Source organism: Rosa rugosa, chromosome 4, assembly GCF_958449725.1.
Source record: "Rosa rugosa chromosome 4, drRosRugo1.1, whole genome shotgun sequence".
NCBI classification, from domain to species: domain Eukaryota; kingdom Viridiplantae; phylum Streptophyta; class Magnoliopsida; order Rosales; family Rosaceae; genus Rosa; species Rosa rugosa.
This window is the reverse complement of record NC_084823.1, coordinates 34,916,744-34,938,241: the sequence shown is the minus strand read 5'-3', so window position 1 is coordinate 34,938,241 and position 21,498 is coordinate 34,916,744. Positions and strand designations below refer to the sequence as shown.

Genomic DNA, 21,498 nt, shown 5'->3' with positions numbered 1-21,498 from the left:
AGTATCCCTGTCAGCACAAGTTGAAACATTCATCAAGAAATAAAAACTTCCATTGGATAGCAGCTGCTGGGGCAAGGCTTTTAAATTAGTCAATTATTTGCTCTTGATTCAGTGGTAGATTGTGCTTTGGAAAAGTTTTTTCACATCAGCAGAAGCTCAAGGCCTTTGCAATTGGTAGACAATTGGCTAGAAGATTGTCGATAGCTTGGACAGCCTTATTGAACCAAGCGAGGAAAATGCGAAGAAGAACAAGATCATTGTTTTTCTAGATTTGAAGAACTTGCTCCTATATGCTCTTCACAGCTTACAGGGGTGTTCAGCAGCGAAACTGCTACTATTCATATTGAGTGCCCTTCATTGGAACACTTGCATTTGGCCTCACATTTCGATGATTATAATCTTTAGAACCAAGTCCATCTTAATAACGTAACATGTTTCTACAGAGCAAGTATGTTTGTTTATTATAAACTTCATTTGGTTCTGCTTCTAGCTGATTAATGAGTCACTTACCTGAATTATTTACTTGTTGTATTTCACAATTACTATTAGATGTAGGAGGAATGTGTGGCCAGAGGTGATGTGTGAAGAAGAAACAGAGAAGAAATATTGTATTCCTCAACAGAGTTGTTATCCTTAACAATAATGTGTAGCTTGAGATTGTAATTCTACATAATTAAGAATAAATTTTTGTTTATTTTTAATCGGTCAAGATGTATATCAAGGCGTTAGACATGCGTTTACATATTATGTATGATCTCTTCCGTGAGATGTACATCAGAGTCTCTTTGCAGTAAGCATTTTTGCTTCAGAGAAAAAGAACTTGTGGCTACTAGCTAGTTTCATTTTGTGGGTTTGCAAATGAAAAACTGGTTATAAAACAGTCCAGATTTCCGCGTATCTACATAAAAAGGTCCATTACAGTTTAGGCCCAATCACAACGGTCGGGTCATTAGGGTGATCCGACCAATCCAATACATTCCCAGTCGTCATAGGAAATTGGAAAGACCGCACAGACATACCCGAAGAAGTGACCACTCGCTCAACTCATTTCCGCATGTGGAGATCACCGCTTCTCGCTGAAGCCTTGTTGTCCGCGACTCGGAAGCCAGGACTTGCTGCTGAACAAGGTCACACGTGCTCCTCGATAGCTGAGGCTTCTTGCTTGTTGGGTTCTTGTTAGTTTAGAAGATTTGAAAATTTATACATTATATGATTGTTCTTCAATAGAGGGCGGGTGGGATTGAGCGGTGGGGATAAATTTGATTTCATTAGCTGATGTGAGACTAGCGTTTGTTTATTTTTGTCCCTCTTACATCTACCCGTGTTTTCTATAAGCATTTTTGTTTGATTTCACAATATTCTGAGTATTCTAAATTTGATAATGGATCAATTTTTGATTAGTTTTTTGAGAAAATATCAAAAACAATGTACGAATTTTGAATAATTCTACACTTTGGTGTATGCACTTTCAACATTATCAGATTTGTGTATCAACTTTGCATTTCGTCTATCACTTTGGCAGGCCCGACCCTGGCCCAGGGCAGGCAGGGCGATAGTCCAGGGCCCAAATTTTGTGGCAGTAGACAGGGGGCCTAAATTTGATGGCAGTAGACCGGAAAAAAAAAAAGTAGTCTTTCTGTTAGGAACATGAGAAAAGGAAAAGCAAGAGTGCAATTTTTAATTATATTTTACATTGATGGAATGATGGGCAATTGTTTAATCTAAGCACTAAGCAGCAAAAGGGAAGGGAATGTCTCTTGGGCAGTTCACTTGTGGCAGCATATAGGGGCTGCTGCAAGCGTGCAATTAAACAAAACAGCATGAGCAAAAAAGAAGGAAGACACTCAAGACAGCATTGGGTTTTCTCTTCGGCAGATTCCTTATTTATTTCCTTTCTTCATCTTCATTCTTCAAATTCCTTTCTTCTTCCTTGCTGCAGCCTGCAAGTCTGCAACTTGCCAACTTGATGCATAAAAACGGTTTCATCAGTTCCTTTGATCCAGTAATGGTTTTCTATTTTGATGTTTAATTGTCTAACTCTGATGAATGTTTTGGCTTCTCTATTAGAATTTCCAACTGCAATTTGTGAGAGTAGTAAAGGCAAGTTGCTAGGAGTCCTACAAATCACTCAAGGAGGGAGGCGTTGACAGCAAATTAGATTTCTCATATCCAGGTTCTATACTTCTATTGTTCGATTGATATTTTTCCTTTTGTTTTTTTATAAATGTTTCCTAAGAAATGTGTTTCTGGTAGTGAAAAAAGAAAAAGAAAAAAACAGCAAGAAAAATTTATAAGCTCCCAAAGAGGTTCTTTAGATAAATTTTTTAACAAAAGATGTGTTTCTTCGGAAAATCAAGGTGAAAATGAGGTAACACAAGGAGTTCAACATATAGATGAGAACGAAAATGAGGTAACTGATATAGGTGAACATGAGAATGAACAAACAGAAAATATGGAAGAGACAAATGTGCTTGAAAGTGAGAATATTGGAGTTGAGAATATAGGTGAACATGAGAATGATCAAACAGAAAATATGGAAGAAACAAATGTGCTTGAAAGTGAGAATATTGAAATAAATCGTGTGAGTGAACCATTAGAAGACACAATGCCTTTGAATATATGGCATGATATTTTGCACAAAATAAACATGGTGAGCAAAAATTTGCAGGCTAGAGATATGATTCTTGATGTTGCTAATAAAAGTTTAAAAGGGTTGATTTCATTTTTTGAAAAATATAGAGAAAATGGATTTAATTCTGCTATAATTGATGCTAAAGAAATTGCAAATGAAATGGGAATTGAGCCTGTATTTTCTGTGAAGCGTAGGGTTATAAGAAAGAGACATTTTGATGAGATTCATGATACAGATAGAGAACAACAATCAGCTTAAGAAGATTTTAGAACTGATTACTTTCTTGTCTTAGTTGATATGGCTCTTTCTCAATTGAAGTGTAGATTTGAACAAATGGAAAGTTTTGAATATGTATTTGGCTTCTTATTTGATGCATCACGGTTGGTTTCATTGGATGATGAAGAAATGAAAAATTGTTGTTTGAAACTTGAAGTTGCTTTGAAACATGGTGAGGTGTCTGATATTTGCTTTATGAGTTACAAATATTGCAGGAAATGCTACCAAATGAAGCATATGAAACAGGAAACCCATGGAATTCCATTAAAATTATGGAGTTTGCAAAAAAAAAGGATATATTTCCAAATATTTTAGTTGCTTATAGGATTTTATTGACTATACCTGTTACAGTGGCATCTGCAGAAAGAAGTTTTTCAAAATTAAAGTTATTAAAATCTTATTTGCGGACAACAATGACTCAAGATAGGTTGAATGGTTTAGCAATCTTGAGTATTGAAAAGAATATGTTGAAAAATATTGAGCTTCAGCACATAATTGATGATTTTGCTTCTAAAAGTGCAAGAAGAAATCATTTTAAATGAGATTTGATTGATATAAAGTGATGTAATGTTTATTTTTCGGGGTATTGGTTTTATGTCCCCCCCCCCGCTGTATCATATTTTTTTTTATCAATATAAAATATTTTTAATTTTTTTTATATAAGGGACCCAATTTTATTTTTCGCCCTGGGCCTTGAATTTCCCAGGGCCGGGCCTGCACTTTGGTGTATGCCGTTAATCCCTCCGTCAAGTAGGATCACGTGATGTGTCATGTGCCATTTTCCAAGGGTGTTTTCGTCTTATTGGAATCGAAGATGTCAAAACCCTTTTGATAGAAGAGGGAAAAAATTGGTACTGTTCTTCTCAAACCATATGCCAAACAGGGAAACGATCATGTCAAAACCCAACTCTCTCTTGCAGTTGGTTCTATGAGATTCTGAGAAAACTAGGGTTTACTCAAACCATACCGCATAGTGAGACTCAATCTGCGAATTTTACAAGTGGCTCGAGTGATGATGGCGAATTATTGAAAGTATTTCAGGCTTGATGGAGAAGCACCTTGTACGGATGGTAAGTGATTTTGCATCTCCCATTACTAAGAAATAAATAAGCCCAGAAATATTTCTCTCTCTCTCTCTCTCTCTCTCTCTCTCTCTCTCTCTCTATATATATATATATATATATATATATATGATGATTATGATTAGGGGTTTACCGATTCTTTTGTTCTGGGATGTTTCACACACTGGCTCGATCTCCTGGTCAAGAGAGAGCCTCTCTTGATTTTATGCTTTGGTGTTAATGTTTTCAATTCTTTGGTCTTTTGGGTGTGTTGTGGTTTTAGCTATTCATTTGTGATTGCATTCAAAGCTTTATCATCAGTAATAGAAATCAACAAGGGAAGTTTAAGAAAGAAAAAAAACAGAGTCTTTATGTCTGTACTATAGCCAAAAAGCCCATTTTGTTATCTTATAATGGTAAGATTCTTTGCATCAATTCTGATGTTTGTCTGGATTGCATGTGAAAATTTTACATCTTAGCTAAGCAGATGTTCTCAAAAAATAAACAAATAAATCCTAGCTACAGGGTAGAGGTAAGAAGGTGAGTTATTATATATGCATACATTGGCAGCTTAAAGTGTAGAGATAAGAAGGTGAATTAGGGTGTATTTTATTATAAACGAGGTTGGATACTTAAGGGGTAGTTCTTCAGGTTGTACAAAGCCTATTCTTATAATCACATTGGCTCTTGTTCAGCGAGAAGGTTTCCTTGTAGCATGAGGTGGTGAAGCTAAAAGCTGAAGGTCTTAGACTGTGATCAGTCTTTTGACACCTCCTACTCATTGAATATATATCTTTATTATATGTTAGTATATTGTAAATATGTAATCTTGATGATCAAGTTATATCTAGATAAGATTATTCATGTTAATCACTTCATAGTGCTTGGGGATTAAGTCATTAAGTGATAGGTATGGACAAACACATCTATATGCAGATTTTATTATAATTGTTTTGCTTGATGGCCAAGAACCTGACTAGTATAAATAGCAGCTATCTACTTGATGAGTTGATTCATATCCACACTACCATGAGAGCAATAGAACATAACGTGAGAGTGAGGGAGATAGAGAGAAGGGCTGGAGTAGAATGGAAAGAAAGAAACAAACAGGAAGGAACTAAAGAGAGAGAGTAAAGGACGTGAGGAATAGGAGATTAGGAGCATGAAAGAAAAGAAGAAAACAAAAGAGAGAGACTAAGAGAGAAGAGAAGAGGAAAAGAAAGAAGAAACAGAGTCAGGATAAAAAAGAAAAGAGAACTCATGTGTGAGACATGAGAGAGATATCTGAAGTGAAGAAGGAAGGAAGAATTAGCAGGATAATTTCCTCAAGCTAAACCAGCAAAGTGTATAGGTGGGGAAGTTTTAGATGTGAATGCAGAGGAAATTATTGGTTGGTTGGTTTCAACAATTAAATTTGTATGTATCAGTCGGGAGTTTCAGAAATGGAAAGCAAATAGCAATGCAGTCAGTTTTGTCCATCAGAGTCTATATGAATCAAGTTTGGAAACTTAGTCCTGCTTGATTTACAACCGTCTCTCTTCCATTATTTCCCTTAAATTTTTACTGCAAGCTCCATCTGTCTTTCGTGATCTGCAGCTACCATGCACATTGTCCCTAGCTAGCTTGTGAATTTTGTCACTTTGTTTCAGCTTTGCTTCTCAATCATTATTCATTTCATGATTCTTCTATCGAATATTTTCTTTTTGGGTGGTTTTCAATGCCAGGAGCTCCCATATAGCCTTTGCATCTCTTCTTCATCACCCGAATCATCATCAAGCTCCTTGGTGGTGGAAGTATGGTATGTAATTGAGTATCAGGTGTGAAGACACTTGCAAGGGTATCATTTCCTATATATACCAGGAATTGGAAAACAGAGGAATTACAACATTCATGGATGACCGAGGGCATGACATAGGGACCGATATTTCTCTAAAGAACCTAATTGCAATTGAAGTATCCAGATTGCTATGGTTGTTCTCTTGCAAACCTGTGCTTCTTCTACATTGTGTTTGGATCTGTAGAAGTTCTACCACTTCTTTATGAAATGGATTTGTCTGATGTACAAAAGCAAAAGGGAAGAACCTTCACTAAGTATGAAAATCTGGGCCATACAGAGAGAAGGCACAACACTGGAGATCTGCTTTAAAAAGGGTGTCCAACTTCTCTGGATAGTATATGCTGTGTACCCAGAATATAAGTAATGCATGAAACTCTTAATTAAGAACAATTATAATTGTGATTTTGGGATTTGACCTGATGATTATTTCACCTTCTTCCTTTTACCTCTGCACTTGTTAAACAAGTAGTCGACTATGTGTGCAGCAAAGTAAGACCTGCTGAAATTGAGTTTATGATGTCTAAAGGAGATTTTGAAGCACAAAGGCATAGACTACTGAAATTGAGCCTATAATGTCAAATTCCATCAAAGATTTTTAAGCACTTGAAGCAACAAGACAAGCTGCTGTCGGACTTGTAAGTTGCTTGGTTTCAAAGTCTCTCCCTTCCATTCCTTGGTGTGTTTTTCATTTTGATTTCTGCTTTTCTTCTTTTTGTTGGTTTCTTGACTGTTATTGTTTCATTTTTTGTTGGTTTCTTCCTGCAGCTGAAAGGTCTACTCAGTGGAAGCATGATGTATTTTTGAGTTTTAAAGGTGAAGACTCTCATAGGAGCTTTCTATCCCATTTGTACCATGAATTGCAAAACACGAGTGTAATTAGAACATTAGAGGATGACACACAGCTTGTAGACGGGGAGGATATCTCTTAAAGTCTGCTAACTGCAATTGAAGAATCAAGGTTTGCTGTCATTGTTCTGTCAGAAAACTATGTTTTTTTTAAACCTTATTTGTATGAACTTACAAGGATTTTGCAATGCACGGGAAGCAGGGATACAAATCTACCAATTATGTGGATCTCTCTGATGTATCAAAACAAGAGTTTTGACGAAGCTTTAACTAAGCATGAATCGTTGGGGGGAGATGAAGAGAAGGTGAAGCAGTGGTGGAGAGTTGCTTATAAAAAAGTAGCCGGTTTCTCTGGGTGGGATTCAAGAATTGTAAGCAAGCATGATTAAACTTTTATAATTAGAGTTGTACTTTTGTATTTATTATTTGACTAATGATCTTTTGACCCTCTTCATTGTAGTACTGAAAGTGAACTTGGTTAGAATTCTTTTCAATTACGGTTGCTTGGTTTGGATCCTACAGTCTTTGTAGTTGGGAGCAGCTTTTAGGTTTATGATTTTGAATATTGGTGTCACTGGGAGACAAACAAATGAATTAAGATAGTGCGGTAGTTGCTTAATTAGTCTACAGGATATTCTTTTTAGGTATACATGCCATGATTAGAAATGTCTAATATATCAAAAATTAATTATGTTTGGTCCAAACTTGAACTGCATTTGGCTTCTCTGCCTTTGGCCGAGTAACTTAGAACTAAAAGTCATCAAATTTCATTTTCTTCTCCACTAATGTAATACAGAATCAAATGATGTTTAGATATATAGGACAATGACTACCAGTCAAGTAGGTGCGATCTAAACTGTGCTTCAAAATTATGCTATTTGAAATTGGTGTTGCATGGCCACACCTGAACTTGATATGAATACAGTTCCATGAACAACTGGAAAGTGGTAGAGGTACAATCTAAAAGTGTAAAAGATGGGAATATAGTGTTATACACTTACACATCCTTATTCATTAGGCTTGTATGGGATAGGAAGGAAAGATCAGCATTTGGTTGTGAATAAGTTTTCATCCCTAATACCCATCAGGCAGTCAGGTTCAATTCATAGTTCAATTTTAACATTTTATAGGTCCATTCAGTTCATAAGATTAATTGAACTCCAACTTTGACAGAGTAAAGGCTTCAAATGTTTACTAATCATCCAGAAGGTTGGTACTAAATCAAGACTAATTTCTCCAAATTTTAAATTTGGGGAGGCTATGGGACCTAAAGTGGCTGGGCACGGTTAATGAAAGATAGGAGCAGATTTGATGCTTAACTTTTTATTACAATATATTGTTCTAAACATTGATTGATAATTGCTTACATCTACTAATTGCTCATCTCTGGCTTTGGCCAGGTAATGCGGGTAATCTAGCTGGAACTAAAGGTCATCGCATTTACTTTTGGTGATCTATTCCTACAATCTCCCTTTTGGGTTTTTACAGAGTTTCTTGTTCACTTTGTTGTTGCTTTCTTGTTTGTTTTCTTTGATGGTGTAACCCTTCTGATTTTGCTATATCAAAGAGGAGTTTTGAAGTATCCTTGACTAAGTCTAGGCAGCAGTGCAGCTGTGCAGTAATGAAGGATATTGCTATTTGTGCTAACCTAGTCTACATGATGAAGTCCTTTACAGCTCTATAGCAGTCAATTATCAGTATTAGTTGTGAATAGGATTACTTTATCCTTTGATATGCAAGAAATTAGGATAGGATTGATCTAACTTTGATATTTGTAGATCGAAGTGGCAACCTTACAGAAACTTAGTAACACTGCCATACCTGTCCAAAGGAAAATGGAAAAGCTGAGTACATTCCAGAAACCGTTTCTCGGTAAGAGACCAACCTCTCAACACCTACGACTGGCTGCACCGATAAGGAATTTTGTATACCAATAAAGAGATCATACATAGAAGTATAGAACCCATTGCACTAAAGAGATATCTTTGCTTTTGTCTGGAAGGACCATGAAATGATGAATGTCACTCTTGCACATTAAGTTTTACATACATTGCATCACAAAACTTTGGGAAATATTGGTATCTCATAAGTTTGTTACAATATATACCTTTTGGAGCCAAGATCCCAGAAAAATGATCCAAGTAGTGCAGCCATCGATCATAGCTGTGAAAAGAAGTCTTATCAGTGTATTGAGGGTTTCGCCAATATGATACATGCTGTTTCCATAGGCAAGCTAGACACTGGGTGAAGAAAGACTATGAATATCGCGTTGGGAAGTACAAGTCCTTTGAATTTGGTGCAGGGGTACTTGGTTCTTTTATCAATGCCTTATTTTTCCTAATCATTCATATATAGAAATTAGTAGCTGAAGTACTGAATTAAACGAAGGGGCCAAAAAGTAGAAAAACTCTCTTTCGCTCCGAGAAACCAGCAAAAGAAATCTAGGGTTGGAAATCGCAGGGGAAAGGTCGCAGCCTATCCGGCGGCGCCCCGGCGTCGATTGTGGTTCCCTGCTGCATCGACGAGCGGCGGGTGTTGCCGGATGGGTTATTGAGGTCTCTGGCCTCACTGTCTTGCTTTTTGTCAGACGATCTGGGCTGTGGATGACTCTTCTTTCTTCTCAGGCGACAACGCTGGGGTGGATGATGGGCAATGGGCTGCCGGACGGCGGCGCAGCGGTGGAGCAGGCGACCAGTGGCCTGATCATGGCGGAGGCACTCCATGGATCGTACGACGCTGGGTGTTTCTCTGCGGTGGGATGCTAGGCGGCGATTGCAGTGGTGGTCTCGAGTTCTTAAGCTGAAGGACGCAGACTCTTGGAGTTCGATCTCTCGCTCCGAGGTGGCAAGGCACCTTGTTCTGGCTTGCTGCGTGGTCTGGGTTTCTCTGGCGAGGTGAGCTCGAAGGGGTAACCTTGTGGTGGTGGTGGTCTGTAGGCGAGGCTCCTGGGGAGAAGGATGAGGATTGTGGCAGCTCTATTTTAATTCTATTTTTGCTTAAAGTTATGTTTTTGGTTAGGTTTTCTTGGTCATTAGCATGCCCCTACTCCGTTGAGCTAGGGTTGGGTCAATTTGAGGTGCCATGGATGTGGTGTCATTCCTAGGGACGAAGTGGTTTGATTTCGGTGTTATCTTATGGTCAGTGTGCTAACGAGCGATCCTTGCACGTGGTCTGGTTGTGGAACACGGTGTGGAAGATGGCGTTGGTTTTTCTGGCGGTTGTCCATGAGGTGGTATCACGATACTCGGGATTCCTTGTAGCCCGAGAGTTTGGGCGGTATAGGTGGTTAGGGGTTGGGCCCTTTCGGCTCATGGAGGTCATTCATGATGACGGACCCGTAACTGGTTTAGGTTTTAGGGAGGAGAGTGGGGAGTTCTTATCCACCACCGGTCATTCCCGTTTGATGTAATTTGGATTATTATCAATAAAGGTTTCTTATTCTCAAAAAAAAAAAAAAAAATAGTAGCTGAAACACAAGTACAGCATTATTATATGAATTTTTATGGATATCATACCTATATATTTCTGAATTTTTGTACATGTAATCCGTAAGCAAAATCAACCCCAAGAGATGCTTCTTGCAATGACCAAAATATCGAGTTTCGAGAAAATATCATTGGTTCCGAAAACGGAAATTTCGACTGAAATATCATGGATATGTCGATTTCGGTAAATAATCAAGAAAAATGATGGAAAAAAATATGGAAATTTTAAGTAAAACTTTTGGATATGTTTGTTTTATCAATTGTCTACTATATATGAAAAAAAAAAAAAAAAACCTTGAATAAACATTGTTATATAGTGAGTTGTAATAATTTAAGATGAAACGATAAATGCTGAATCGCCGACACCAAAAATTAAAAGTAGTAAATGTCATTAATTAGAACAATAAGAACCAAATGGTTAATAATATTAACTTATTACTTACCAAAATTTTAGAGTGAATAAGTAGTTGGAGAAAGAAGTAAAGAAGAAACTTGTAGTTTCCTTCGGTGTAAGGAATGAATAGAATTTTGAACTATTTATAAGATTAAAATTTGAATGTTGGTGTAAAATTTTTGAACATTTGGTAAAATTTATTCAATATAGTAATTGATTGTTCTAAGTCAATTATTGATGGGACATGTACCTAAGTTTTCAAATTCGTATGGAAAATGATATATATCACAATGTTGCACATAAAACACATCTTCCGGTGTAGTAGAGTTGGCAAGGCATTCAAAGTGCATGAAGGCAACCAAGGTTGGAAACTTGGTGCCCCAAATTGGTTTTTTGCTTGAATTTCAGTTGGAAAACTGAGAATCACCTGGTGGGGCCAAGTCTTAGCGTTGCATGATGTTGACAATCATGTGAGAATGGAAGGTGAAGTTGGAAGTTTCCGGAAAGTAGCAATCAAATCGCGATATCTCCTTTATTTCGCTATATATTAGGAAATTTCGAGAAATTCAGCCGAAACTCTCTTGGTTAGTAAAGGATATATCGCCATATGAAAAAAACGACGATATTTTTAATTTTTCAGTCATTGGATTCTTGTGCCGGAGAAGTAACCTCCAACATCCAAGTTGTCGGATTGTAACCATCCTTTATTTTAGAAACTCCACGAACCTCCTAAAATCTTATCAATTTTAGCAGTTGGGTAAAGTATGGCAGATAATATATTTATGTATTATACACCTAACCTCAAAGTATTTTATCATCTGCGAAGAATGGTGGCCTAAAGGGCTTACATATATTTCTTCACCACACCCCGTTTCAAAAGCAACATCTACATAGAATATCAAAATTTTAAATCTTGTAACATTAAATAGTATATCCAAAATATAGCTACTAATATTAACAGTATCTCACCTCATCAAAAGCATCAAATATATCAATGCTTGGTTGATGGATGGTACAGACTACAGTTCTCTCGGTGTCCACTGTATTCCTCACTGTTCTCATTACAATTGCTGCAGCCCTAGCATCAAGGCCCGAGGTCGGCTCATTCATAAATATTATCGAGGGGTTGGCAACAAGCTCTACCGCAATTGTTAGCCTTTTGCGTTATTCAGTTGAGAGACCATTCACTCCTAGAAATCCAACAAGTCTGTCACTTATTGAGGTCATTTCTACAAGCTCCATGACTTCCTCAATAAACAATTGCAAATCATTAAAGCGTGGATATGCTCAACATGACTTGACTAAACATAATCCATGATTAAAGAAACTATCATCCTAAAGATAGGCCTTCACAAGAAAGAAGGATATGTCAGAAGCATACCTTTCTGGTTGGGAAATCAACCTCCCGGGACAACTGGAGCCATGCAGAATAAACCAAAGACTCGTAAACAGTGACATGAGGGGAGTGTATATCTGTTTGCTCACAGTATCCAGATATGCGAGCAAATGTTTCATGCCCAATGACTGAAAAATCGAAAATATCGCTGATATTTCAGAGATATTTTCTTTTTTTTCATGTGGCAATATTATCATTTACTGACCAAGAGAGTTTCAGCCGAATTTCTCGAAATTTCCCAATATATCGCAAAATAAAGGAGATCGTGATTTGATTGCTACTTTCTGGAAACTTCCAACTTCACCTTCCATTCTCACATTACTGTCAATATCATGCAACGCCAAGACTTGGCCCCACCACGTGATTCTTAGTTTTCCAACTGAAATTCAAGCAAAAAACCAATTTGGGGGCACCAAGTTTCCAACCTTAATTGGTTTCCTCCATACATTTTGAATGCCTTGCCAACTCTGCTACACCTGCAGATGTGTTTTATGTGCAACATTGTGATATATATGTTTTTCCATACTAATCTAAAAACTTAGGTACATGTCCCATCAATAACTAACTTAGAACAATTCAATTACTATATTAAATAAATTTTATCAAATGTTCAAAAATTTTACACCAACATTTCAAATTTTAATAAGTAGTTCAAAATTCCATTCATTCCTTACACCGAAGGAAACTACAAGTTTCTTTCTTCACTTCTTTCTCCTACTACTTCTTCACTCTAAAATTTTGGTAAGTAATAAGTTAATATTATTAACCATTTAGTTCTTGTTGTTTATTTTATTGCTCTAATTAATGACATTTACTACTTTTAATATTTGGTGTCGGCGATTCATCATTTACCGTTTCATCTTAAATTATTACAATTCACTATATAGCAATGTTTATTCAAGATTTTCTTTTCATATATAGTAGACAATTGATAAAACAAACATATCCAAAAGTTTCACTTAAAATTTTCATATTTTTCTTCAAATTTCTATCATTTTTCTTGATTATTTACCGAAATCGATATATCCACGATATTTCCGTCGAAATTTCCGTTTTCGGGACCATCGATATTTCCTTGAAACTCGATATTTTGATCATTGTTCTTGCCTTTTTGCATATCTAGATAAGGTGATTCTCCCTCAATATATCCACTTGTCTTCCTTCCTGCTAAGACATCCATGAGGGTGGTTTTTCCAGCGCCACTAACACCCATCAAATCTGTTAGAACTCCAGGCCTAAAAGCACCACTCATGCCCTTAAGAAGTTCTAGCTGATCCCCAGCTTTGCTTTGATCTTTCATTTCCTGCAAGGACATATTTATTAATGTGAAGGATGAAAATGCATTGATTGCATTCGTCATTTGTAATTGGTTCAATTATTATAAAAGGGTTTTGATATTTCAACCTGGGAGTTCTACAATAACATATTTGATTTTGCTTTGATGGTAATATTAATAGAGTATTTATAGATTTGTAGTTCAAGTTGCTTTCCAGTCACCAAACATTTTAATTGATGAAAAATAGCATTAATACTATTTTTCCTTTACAAAAATTGAAGATACCTTAGGCATATCAACAGCATATCTGATTTGCTCGAAAGTAAATGAAAGGGGTTCAAATGGAAGAACCATGCCATGCTGCCTAGTAGGATTGCTTGCAACTCCGCTATCTTCTGTTGTAGAGGATGCCTCATTGGATAGTACTGCTTGGGGCATCTCAAGTGCTGCATCCACGAAATTTTTAGGATTGTCAAAACATAGCATTGATAGTGTCCATCTGTAGATAGAAATTAATATGCCTAGGTACTTACGATCAAGATACTGAAGTGCCAAGGTGAAAAGGAAATTCAACAGAAGAATAAAGCCAATCAAAGCTACTAATCCAATCCAGTAGAAGCGTGCCTCAGGAAATATACCTCGATACTTCAAAACCATAACTCCTAATGCTTCTGTTGAGTTGGCAGGAACCTGTAATACAAAATCCCAAGACAATGTTTAATTCATGTTTCCTGAAGATTTTCACCTACTCTAATTGTTCTAGTCTCTAGCTCTACTGTCACAATCGTGAAAAATTATCCTTGCATGCATGTCTCCAACTTTCTCCAAGAAATTCATTGACAGCGATGGCATTCAGTCCATATGTGAATGGTGAGAGCCAATATCCCCACAACAGCCATTTCTTCATATCTTCTAAATAAAAAATAATAACAAAATTAATAAAAAGAAAAAAGACACAAGTTTAGCTTACCATCAGAATTTAATTACGTCCACTACAATAACACATAAAAGCACTGTTATGATTTCTCAGATTAGATTAGACTTTGCAAAGAATATTTTACCTTGTGATATGACATATATATATTTGCAATAGTTATGTTCCTTCCTAGTGCCCCTATCAATCGAAACAGTCCATTTGCCATCTGGCTAAATACACAGCGATTAATGCCCCTATCAAAGGATCGTACTCCGGTGCTGGCTGCAGTAGAGCGATTAATGCAGTTCCGTTCAGAATGTGGACATATTGTTGTAGTGATTTCACTAATTGCAATGTTGTTGAGCTGTCCAGCCCATTGGATATTTCATCCATTATAAGCACTCTTTCTGGTCCAACCGGCATCTCCCCTGCAATAATGCATCAACCATTTTTTTGTATAAGAATCAGCCGCAGTTAAACTACCCGGTCACACTTTCGGAAACTGAAAAAAGAGAGTTGGGGAAGTCCTATATATGCATACCTGTGGTGAGTCTCTTTTTCTGTCCACCAGATATACGGATATACCTCTGGTCATTTCGTCTCCTACCATAATGTCAGCACAATCTTCGAGTCCCAAAATCTGGAAAAGTTTATTAGCAAAAGTTGGAAAATTTTGTTTTACTGATCGAAACAGAAAGTGTGTGGTTCTAGATTTTATCTTTGTACACAAGGCACATAATTAACTTGAACGAAGGATACATAGCAGTACCTTAAGAATAAAGGTACATAGCAGTACCTTGATCAAGGTGACATTTATATACAATCTAGGTTTGATAATTTTGATCTAGAGGTGGAATTATTAAGGAGAGAAAAGGTTTGCACTTTGCAGCCTTATGCCAGATCTTGATCTTGATCTCTACATGAAGGTATGAGAACAGCTGTATATATAGGAAAGAATAGCATAACGCTATGTTTTATAATTCTAATTAATGCTACAATACATAAGCCAGAACAATATATCTAAAATTTTTTATATCTCTGGCAATTGATGTGGAACTGTATCCTTTCTGTTGTTTATCATTTGCACCCTCTAAACCTTACTTTTTGTACTTGTTCTTGGAGTAGCATTCAAACACCAAAAATGGCTCTTTTAAACTTTTTGCAGGCAGCAGCACTAGAAGGACAGGAAGCTAATATAGACTATAGTTACAGACTTTATTCTTAAGGTACTGCTGTGTATCCTTCGTTCAAGTTAATTATGTGCCTTGTGTACAAAGATAAAATCTAGAACCACACACTTTCTGTTTCGATCAGTAAAAGAAAATTTTCCAACTTTTGCTAATAAACTTTTCCAGAATTTGGGACTCGAAGATTGTGCTGACATTATGGTAGGAGACGAAATGACCAGAGGTATATCTGGTGGACAGAAAAAGAGATTAGGGTTTGGGATTGGGTTTGGGTAGAGAGGAGAAAAGAGACGATCTTGAGGTGGGTTTTCAGTCTTAGTCTTCTTGAAGGGGAAGATTTGATCGGGTTTGTTTTGGAGGAGGAAGGGAATTGAAGAAGGATGAAGGTTAATTTGGGTTTGGGTTGGGATAGGATAGAGAAGAGAAAAGAAAGGAAGAAGAGGGGTTTGGCCGTAGTTGTAGTTGGTGGTGGTGTTTTTGATCTTCTTCTTCGTCGCAAGAGGCGTAGTTTGCTAGCAGAGAGTCCATCAGAGCGAACGAGCGAGCGAGATGGAGAAAGAGACCAGAGGCATGAACGAAATATAGGTAACAACCTATAGAAGGAGAGTTGATGGAGCACACGATAGAATGAGGAGCTGAGGGAGTGAATCGTTTGTATATTATATATAGTGGATGCATGTATTGGAAGTTGAAGTTTGTAAATGTATGACACTTCTACTTTTACCTGGTAGTTCACTCAAGCAAGAATTTTGGACTAGGACCTATTCACATGCATCATCCACTTCCTTTTTTTCCCCTTCTTTCCTTCTCTTTTTCCTATGGCTGGCGCATGGCTAACAAAGAAGAAATCGTGCGACTGAATAGGGATGAAGTCATGAATATTTACATTGAGGTGAGGAATCACCTATGGTGAGACATCATGTATTACAGGTTTAAACGCCCAGCCCTACTTCCAATAGATCCATCTTACGCAGTTATACGTGGAGAGATGTGTTACAGGAGGGGCACCATAACTCATCCCAAAGAGGACACCATATCCCATTCCAAAAAACAATCATTAAATAACTCTAATTACTACAGACAGGGGGAATTATATGAATGGGAAAAGGATAAAGCCAAAACCATATACATAAACATGAAAACCAAAGAATTATGAATTTTATCAACATATACTTTTGACCATTACATAACAGACATAGAATACCCATCAGAAGCCCCAACCATCAACCTACAGAAAAAATAATCCCACACCACCCACCCAACACAACCAGATATTGTAACAGACAGCTATTTACTAAACTGGATCAAGGAGCGACAAACTCAAGTCAGGCATGATGATCCCAGAAAACAACCCATCAGATACATTAGCAAAACGGATGGGCAGATTGTGAGTCGACTCTGATCAAATGCAGATAATCTTCTGATTAAGCTGCGAGTACTATTATCACAATGAGAAGCACAATTCCAAATATTACCAACAGCAAGCAAGTCTGCAAAAACCAAAAGCAAAGCTTTAACAAAAATAAAAAATGAAAATAAAATAAAAAATGATAGCCTGTCAAATTTAAGAGAAATGATTGTGAAATGTAGTAGATTACCAGAGACGAGTTTGATCTCTGTGTCTTTGAGGCCTTCGCAAGGTGGGACTTTGCCTGGGCAGTTGCAGCATGAGAACTCTCAATATTAGAGTCGATATCCTCTACAAGCAGATACAATCAACATAAGAACACACTAGCCAGATAAATAATAGTGCCTTCAAGAAAGGACACGATAAGTTACCGATCATGGTCCCTTGTTCATGAACCAGAATAGCCAGATCTTTAAAAATCTCATTCACTTCTCCAATTTGCTGCTGGATCTCTTGTATTCCTTGTTCTCTTTCCTCGATGATAGCCTCGTTAAAGGCAATTTCATTGTCTAATAGCAAGACCTCCTGTCTGCAGTGCAAACCAAACATAAGTAAGCGTATGCAGAAACCATACATGTCTCAGCACAAACCCTGCATGTTGATAATAGTTCTACGCACACACCAACAAAGATGTATATACTTGGCACCACATACCCTAAAGCTTGATTTAAGAGTTTTAAACTTTAAGTATCATAGACAAATAAAACCTCCAAAGACTCATAGGGATAGTATGCTAAAACTTATAGAGTTAGACTCCATAATTGATAGGAGACTCCTGTTCTCTTAAAAAGAAATGGAGACTTATTGGTTAATTAAATAATAGATGAACCACACTTTTGCAAGTACAAGTACCATTCATGCTAAAGAAGCCAAGAATCACACCTTCCTCTCCCTAACAACTAGACATATAAAACCTCATCAAGGACTATGAAATATTCGAAAAATAAAATAAAATAAAATAATAAACAAACAAACACCAAATCCAAATCATGAAATTTCTACCAAGATTACAAAACCGCATCCTCTTCTTGTCCAGGACAAATAATTTTCAAGGCAAGCACTCTAGCCATCGTGAATGTAAAGAGGGCAGAAAGCCAGAAACAGGGCCACGGACATCAAACCAACTAGTCCAACCTTATACGTCACTTCTCCAAGAAAAAGTATCCCACACCTCTAACCCAAGAACCTTTCTAAACTCTATCTGAAACCCCTTCTCTATAGCACCAACTTTCTAACGAATATCAATAATTACAATCAACTTACACTGCACCAGCTAGTTCAACCTTATACTCTCTCCTCAAAAAGGAATCCTACCCAACCTATAATGGTCTTCCAGTGCGTTCTATCTCCATAATGAACCTCCTTGAAAAACAATGATTTTCTAGTTCCCTTCAATATTTGATTTCAAGTTATTTCCTAAGTTTTTCCAGTGATGGCCCGAATAACATGCAAAATGAAAATCCAATACTTAAAAAACATACTAACAAGTAATAAATTTAAAACTATTATCTTTCTCTGATTAGTAAGGTATATAACTCACAAGAAGAAACATGCATTGATCTTGCAAAAGCATGCTAGAGTGAGTACTGCTAGCTCTAGCAAACAGAAGAAAAAGAAAAAAATAACACTTCACAAAAACTCACCTTCTCGATTCCACAAGGAGAGCACGCTGTTCTGGATTCTTATCTGAGGTTACATTTATCTCACTAGCAGTGTAGCTGCATAAGCATAAAATAATTCAACTTAAAACTGAGGGACTGAAATCACTAGATTCATCGCAGACAAGGGATCACAAGAAAAAGATCTTTTAGCAGATATCACATAATTCAACTAAACATCCTCAAGGCACTGTCATCTACCTTGATGGAAGAACAGCCTGGGGAACAAAAGGAGCATATGCCGTTTCCCTCTCAGCTGAAAGTCGTTGAGCTTTCTGAAAATCTCTCAGTACCGCTTGAAAATCTTTTGCAAGCTTAGCATCTGCAACCTTCTGTCTTCCCTGCAATTTAATTGAAGACATTCAAGATCAGCAAACACCCTAAAGAGCAGAAGAAAAATAAAATACATAACCCGATAGAAAAGACCAAATAAAATATTTGGGTTCTTCACAGGTCAAGCCACAGTGGAAAGGAACTATCCACCATTTCAACAGAATCAACAATTCAATTTTGAAGGCTAATTCAGGAAATTCCCTAAGTGGCAAAAATCAGATCTTTTGGAAAAGGGAAATATTAAGTTAGTTGTCATTTCATAACCATTTATGTCAATGTTATTTCTATTCAACCTCGTAAACACAAAGTTTCATTGGGAATAACCCCCATGACTCCTGAATAACTTGTTTGAATGGCCAATGTTCGAACATGTTTTTGGAATTGATCAATCTGACAACATGAGGTGTACAGTGGAGGTGCAGTAAAGATTAAAGTGAACCATTGAAGAGTATCCAAACCCCTACATGAGGTCAAGGACAGTTAGTTCACCAGTTGTAAAACTTCTGGCATTGAGTATTGATGATGCTAAATCATGATAAACATAAGTAAATCCAACAGGAGGTGGCTGACCCTGAAATTGCCAGTTTTAGGTATCTATATGAAGGGCCAAAAACATTCTATATTTTATTGCATAAAAACAGGGGCATTGATATCGAAAATAAATAGACATGTGAGTGAACTTTTGTGCGTGTGTAATATATGGAGAGAAAGAACTATACATATTTAAATTATACATGTATACATAGAGAGAGGAGGGGGGGAGACGGTAGAGAGACTTACATTAACATCAGAATGATGATCTCTTTCACTCGCTTGTTTAAGTTTTTCTGAAGTATCCTTTACTAATTGCCCAATATGTAGTCTTGTCTTGTGCCTGAAAATCAGTAAAAGTCAAAACAAAACAGAAAAAGATGAGCATTAGATGATGGAATTTATCATGCAAGTCAAGTGGGCAAAATCATTCACAAAAGAGAGATGGAAGGAGCGATGGGGGGAGGGAGGGAGGGAGAGAGAGAGAGAGAGAGGAGGGGGGAGTGCCTACCAATACGCAGCGGGAAAAAAAAAAGACAGAACAAGCTAAAATTTTGAAATTGGTACCAGACACTAGTATGGCAATAACACACCACAATTGCATAAGAGGGGAATAATTCAAATGTCGACCATATACATAGAGCATCTGACTAACCACAATACTGTTTACAATCCTAAAATGAATCCCTTCTTGGAACAATTAAGCTCTATTTCCCTGAAACTTACTTCAGGTTCGAAATTATAAGATGATACTATAAGTACACTAGTCCACAATGCTAGCCAAACAGCTCCTAATCTATCCAATTACTCACTATCAACTCCTCAAATTCACAATTCTCATTCACCTAAACATCAAAACTCAGCAATTTCAAAAAAAAAAAATCTAAACTCAGCTTATTACAATACAAACAATACCCGAAAAACCAATTCAAACCGAAATTGTCAAGAATTAAACAATTGGATCAAAATTGAGAATCAAGAAATGAACTCACAGCTTCTCGCGGAGCTCGGGCGTGTCTTTGGGGGTACCGATGGTGTTGACGAGCCTCTGAAACGTGGACACGGCGGTGGTGATCTGGAAAATGCCGGAGGCCAAGGCTTGGGTCGGCTCTCGCCTGGACTGAACCGGCCCGCGGCCCGCTTCCAGATCCCGGAAATCCTGAAAGCTCATCTCGGCCCCCTCCCAAACCCTAACACTGCTACTTCCCCGAGAACAATTCCAGCGAGAATTTCGAGAAAGATGAGAGGAAAGTCTGGGGTTCGGGCACAGGGATCTGGAATTGGGAATAAAGAATTAGGGCACAGAAAGGTAGCTAAGCACGAGGCGATGATTAGGGGGTAGAGAGAGAAAAAGAGTCAGAGGGCGCAGAAAAGGAAAGGTTTTTGTTTTTCGGGTGTAACAGAAAAGAGAAGGTGCGCTATGTGTGATTGATTCGGTGCGGTTGTCTTTTCTGGTGGAAGCTACGGAACGGAAGCTGGTGCCGGCACGTTGGACTGGGACTCGGAAATGTACAAGTGGGTGGTTGTGATTAGGAGAAGCTTCTAAATGGAACGGTGAGTTCAGTTGCTAAATGCCACATGCACATTTGGAAGGATTAGCGAGCTCCAGGCGATTACCAATTGGTAGGTCACGGGGCCGGGCCCGGTGTAGAATTTAGAAAGCCCGAATTCACACCGAGGAAATTTTCGGGCCCGACTTAAACAATATGCTTCTATTTTTCAGACCGAATCGGGGCGGATCCCTTTTATTGGCCGGTTTTCTAGGCTTTCGGGCCCAAAAGACTTGGGGAAAAAAAAAAAAAAAAAACACGCCAACCCGATCTGCGAGTTGAAGCGAGCATTGCTCATACCAACGGCGAAGATTGTCGCCCAGGTGAAGAGTGAAGAAGCAGTGAAGGGTGCACATGCGAAGAGAAGGAGCTCCAAGGCGAGCACAATTGAAGGATTCTCAATTGAATGAACTAGAGGGAAACCCAAATGTCAATCAAGAAATTAGTCTCGACGCAGAGGAAGGCGACGAGTCCGGCGAGAATCCACAAATTTATATTGTCTGATTTTGGTCTCATGATATGCGTTAAAGAGTTTGGATCTGAGATTTCAAAAAAAAAAATCTGGTTTGCTTCGACTTCCGGGTCATGACTCTAAAGTTAGCCTCAATAATCCATCTCCAATCTTCGGCGATCTCACCTACAAAGGCCTCGGAGTTGAAGCATTTGAAGAAATGAGAGTACAACATCGTTGCGTTAGCAGCGATGGATTTGA

At 37.6% G+C, this 21,498-nt stretch overlaps 1 protein-coding gene, 2 long non-coding RNA genes and 1 pseudogene across 6 annotated transcripts in view; 1 reads left to right on the top strand and 3 right to left on the bottom strand.

Annotated features, from left to right (window-relative positions):
* Positions 1-21,498, bottom strand: part of LOC133741807 (uncharacterized) — a 97,102-nt gene that overhangs the window by 37,979 nt on the left and 37,625 nt on the right. The window lies entirely within an intron of this gene.
* On the top strand, positions 3,660-7,245 carry LOC133746189 (uncharacterized). Of its 4 annotated transcripts, none has more exons than XR_009864007.1 (4): positions 3,660-3,978; positions 5,694-6,441; positions 6,572-6,764; positions 6,855-7,245. It is a non-coding gene; the product is annotated as an uncharacterized LOC133746189 (long non-coding RNA). The 4 variants fall into 4 exon arrangements; XR_009864009.1 differs by having other exon boundaries at positions 3,705-3,978; positions 6,292-6,441; XR_009864008.1 differs by lacking the exon at positions 3,660-3,978 and having other exon boundaries at positions 4,123-6,166; positions 6,292-6,441.
* On the bottom strand, positions 8,301-15,994 carry LOC133742538 (pleiotropic drug resistance protein 1-like; annotated as a pseudogene).
* On the bottom strand, positions 16,417-20,741 carry LOC133706439 (syntaxin-22-like). The gene is made up of 7 exons (XM_062131968.1): positions 20,229-20,741; positions 19,486-19,579; positions 18,574-18,713; positions 18,358-18,432; positions 17,086-17,243; positions 16,905-17,005; positions 16,417-16,796 (listed from the first exon to the last, which is right to left on the bottom strand). Exons 1-7 carry the CDS (start codon positions 20,405-20,407, stop codon positions 16,731-16,733), a joined length of 813 nt encoding a protein of 270 aa, XP_061987952.1. The 5' UTR covers positions 20,408-20,741; the 3' UTR covers positions 16,417-16,730.

Coding starts and splice junctions, on each gene's coding strand:
- LOC133706439 (XM_062131968.1), bottom strand. CDS start 20,407: ATGAGCTTTCAGGATTTCCGGGATCTGGAAGCGGGCCGCGGGCCGGTT. Junction 19,580..20,228: donor CCCGAGCTCCGCGAGAAGCT/GTGAGTTCATTT, acceptor ACTGATTTTCAG/GCACAAGACAAGACTACATA. Junction 18,433..18,573: donor CAGGCTGTTCTTCCATCAAG/GTAGATGACAGT, acceptor ATGCTTATGCAG/CTACACTGCTAGTGAGATAA.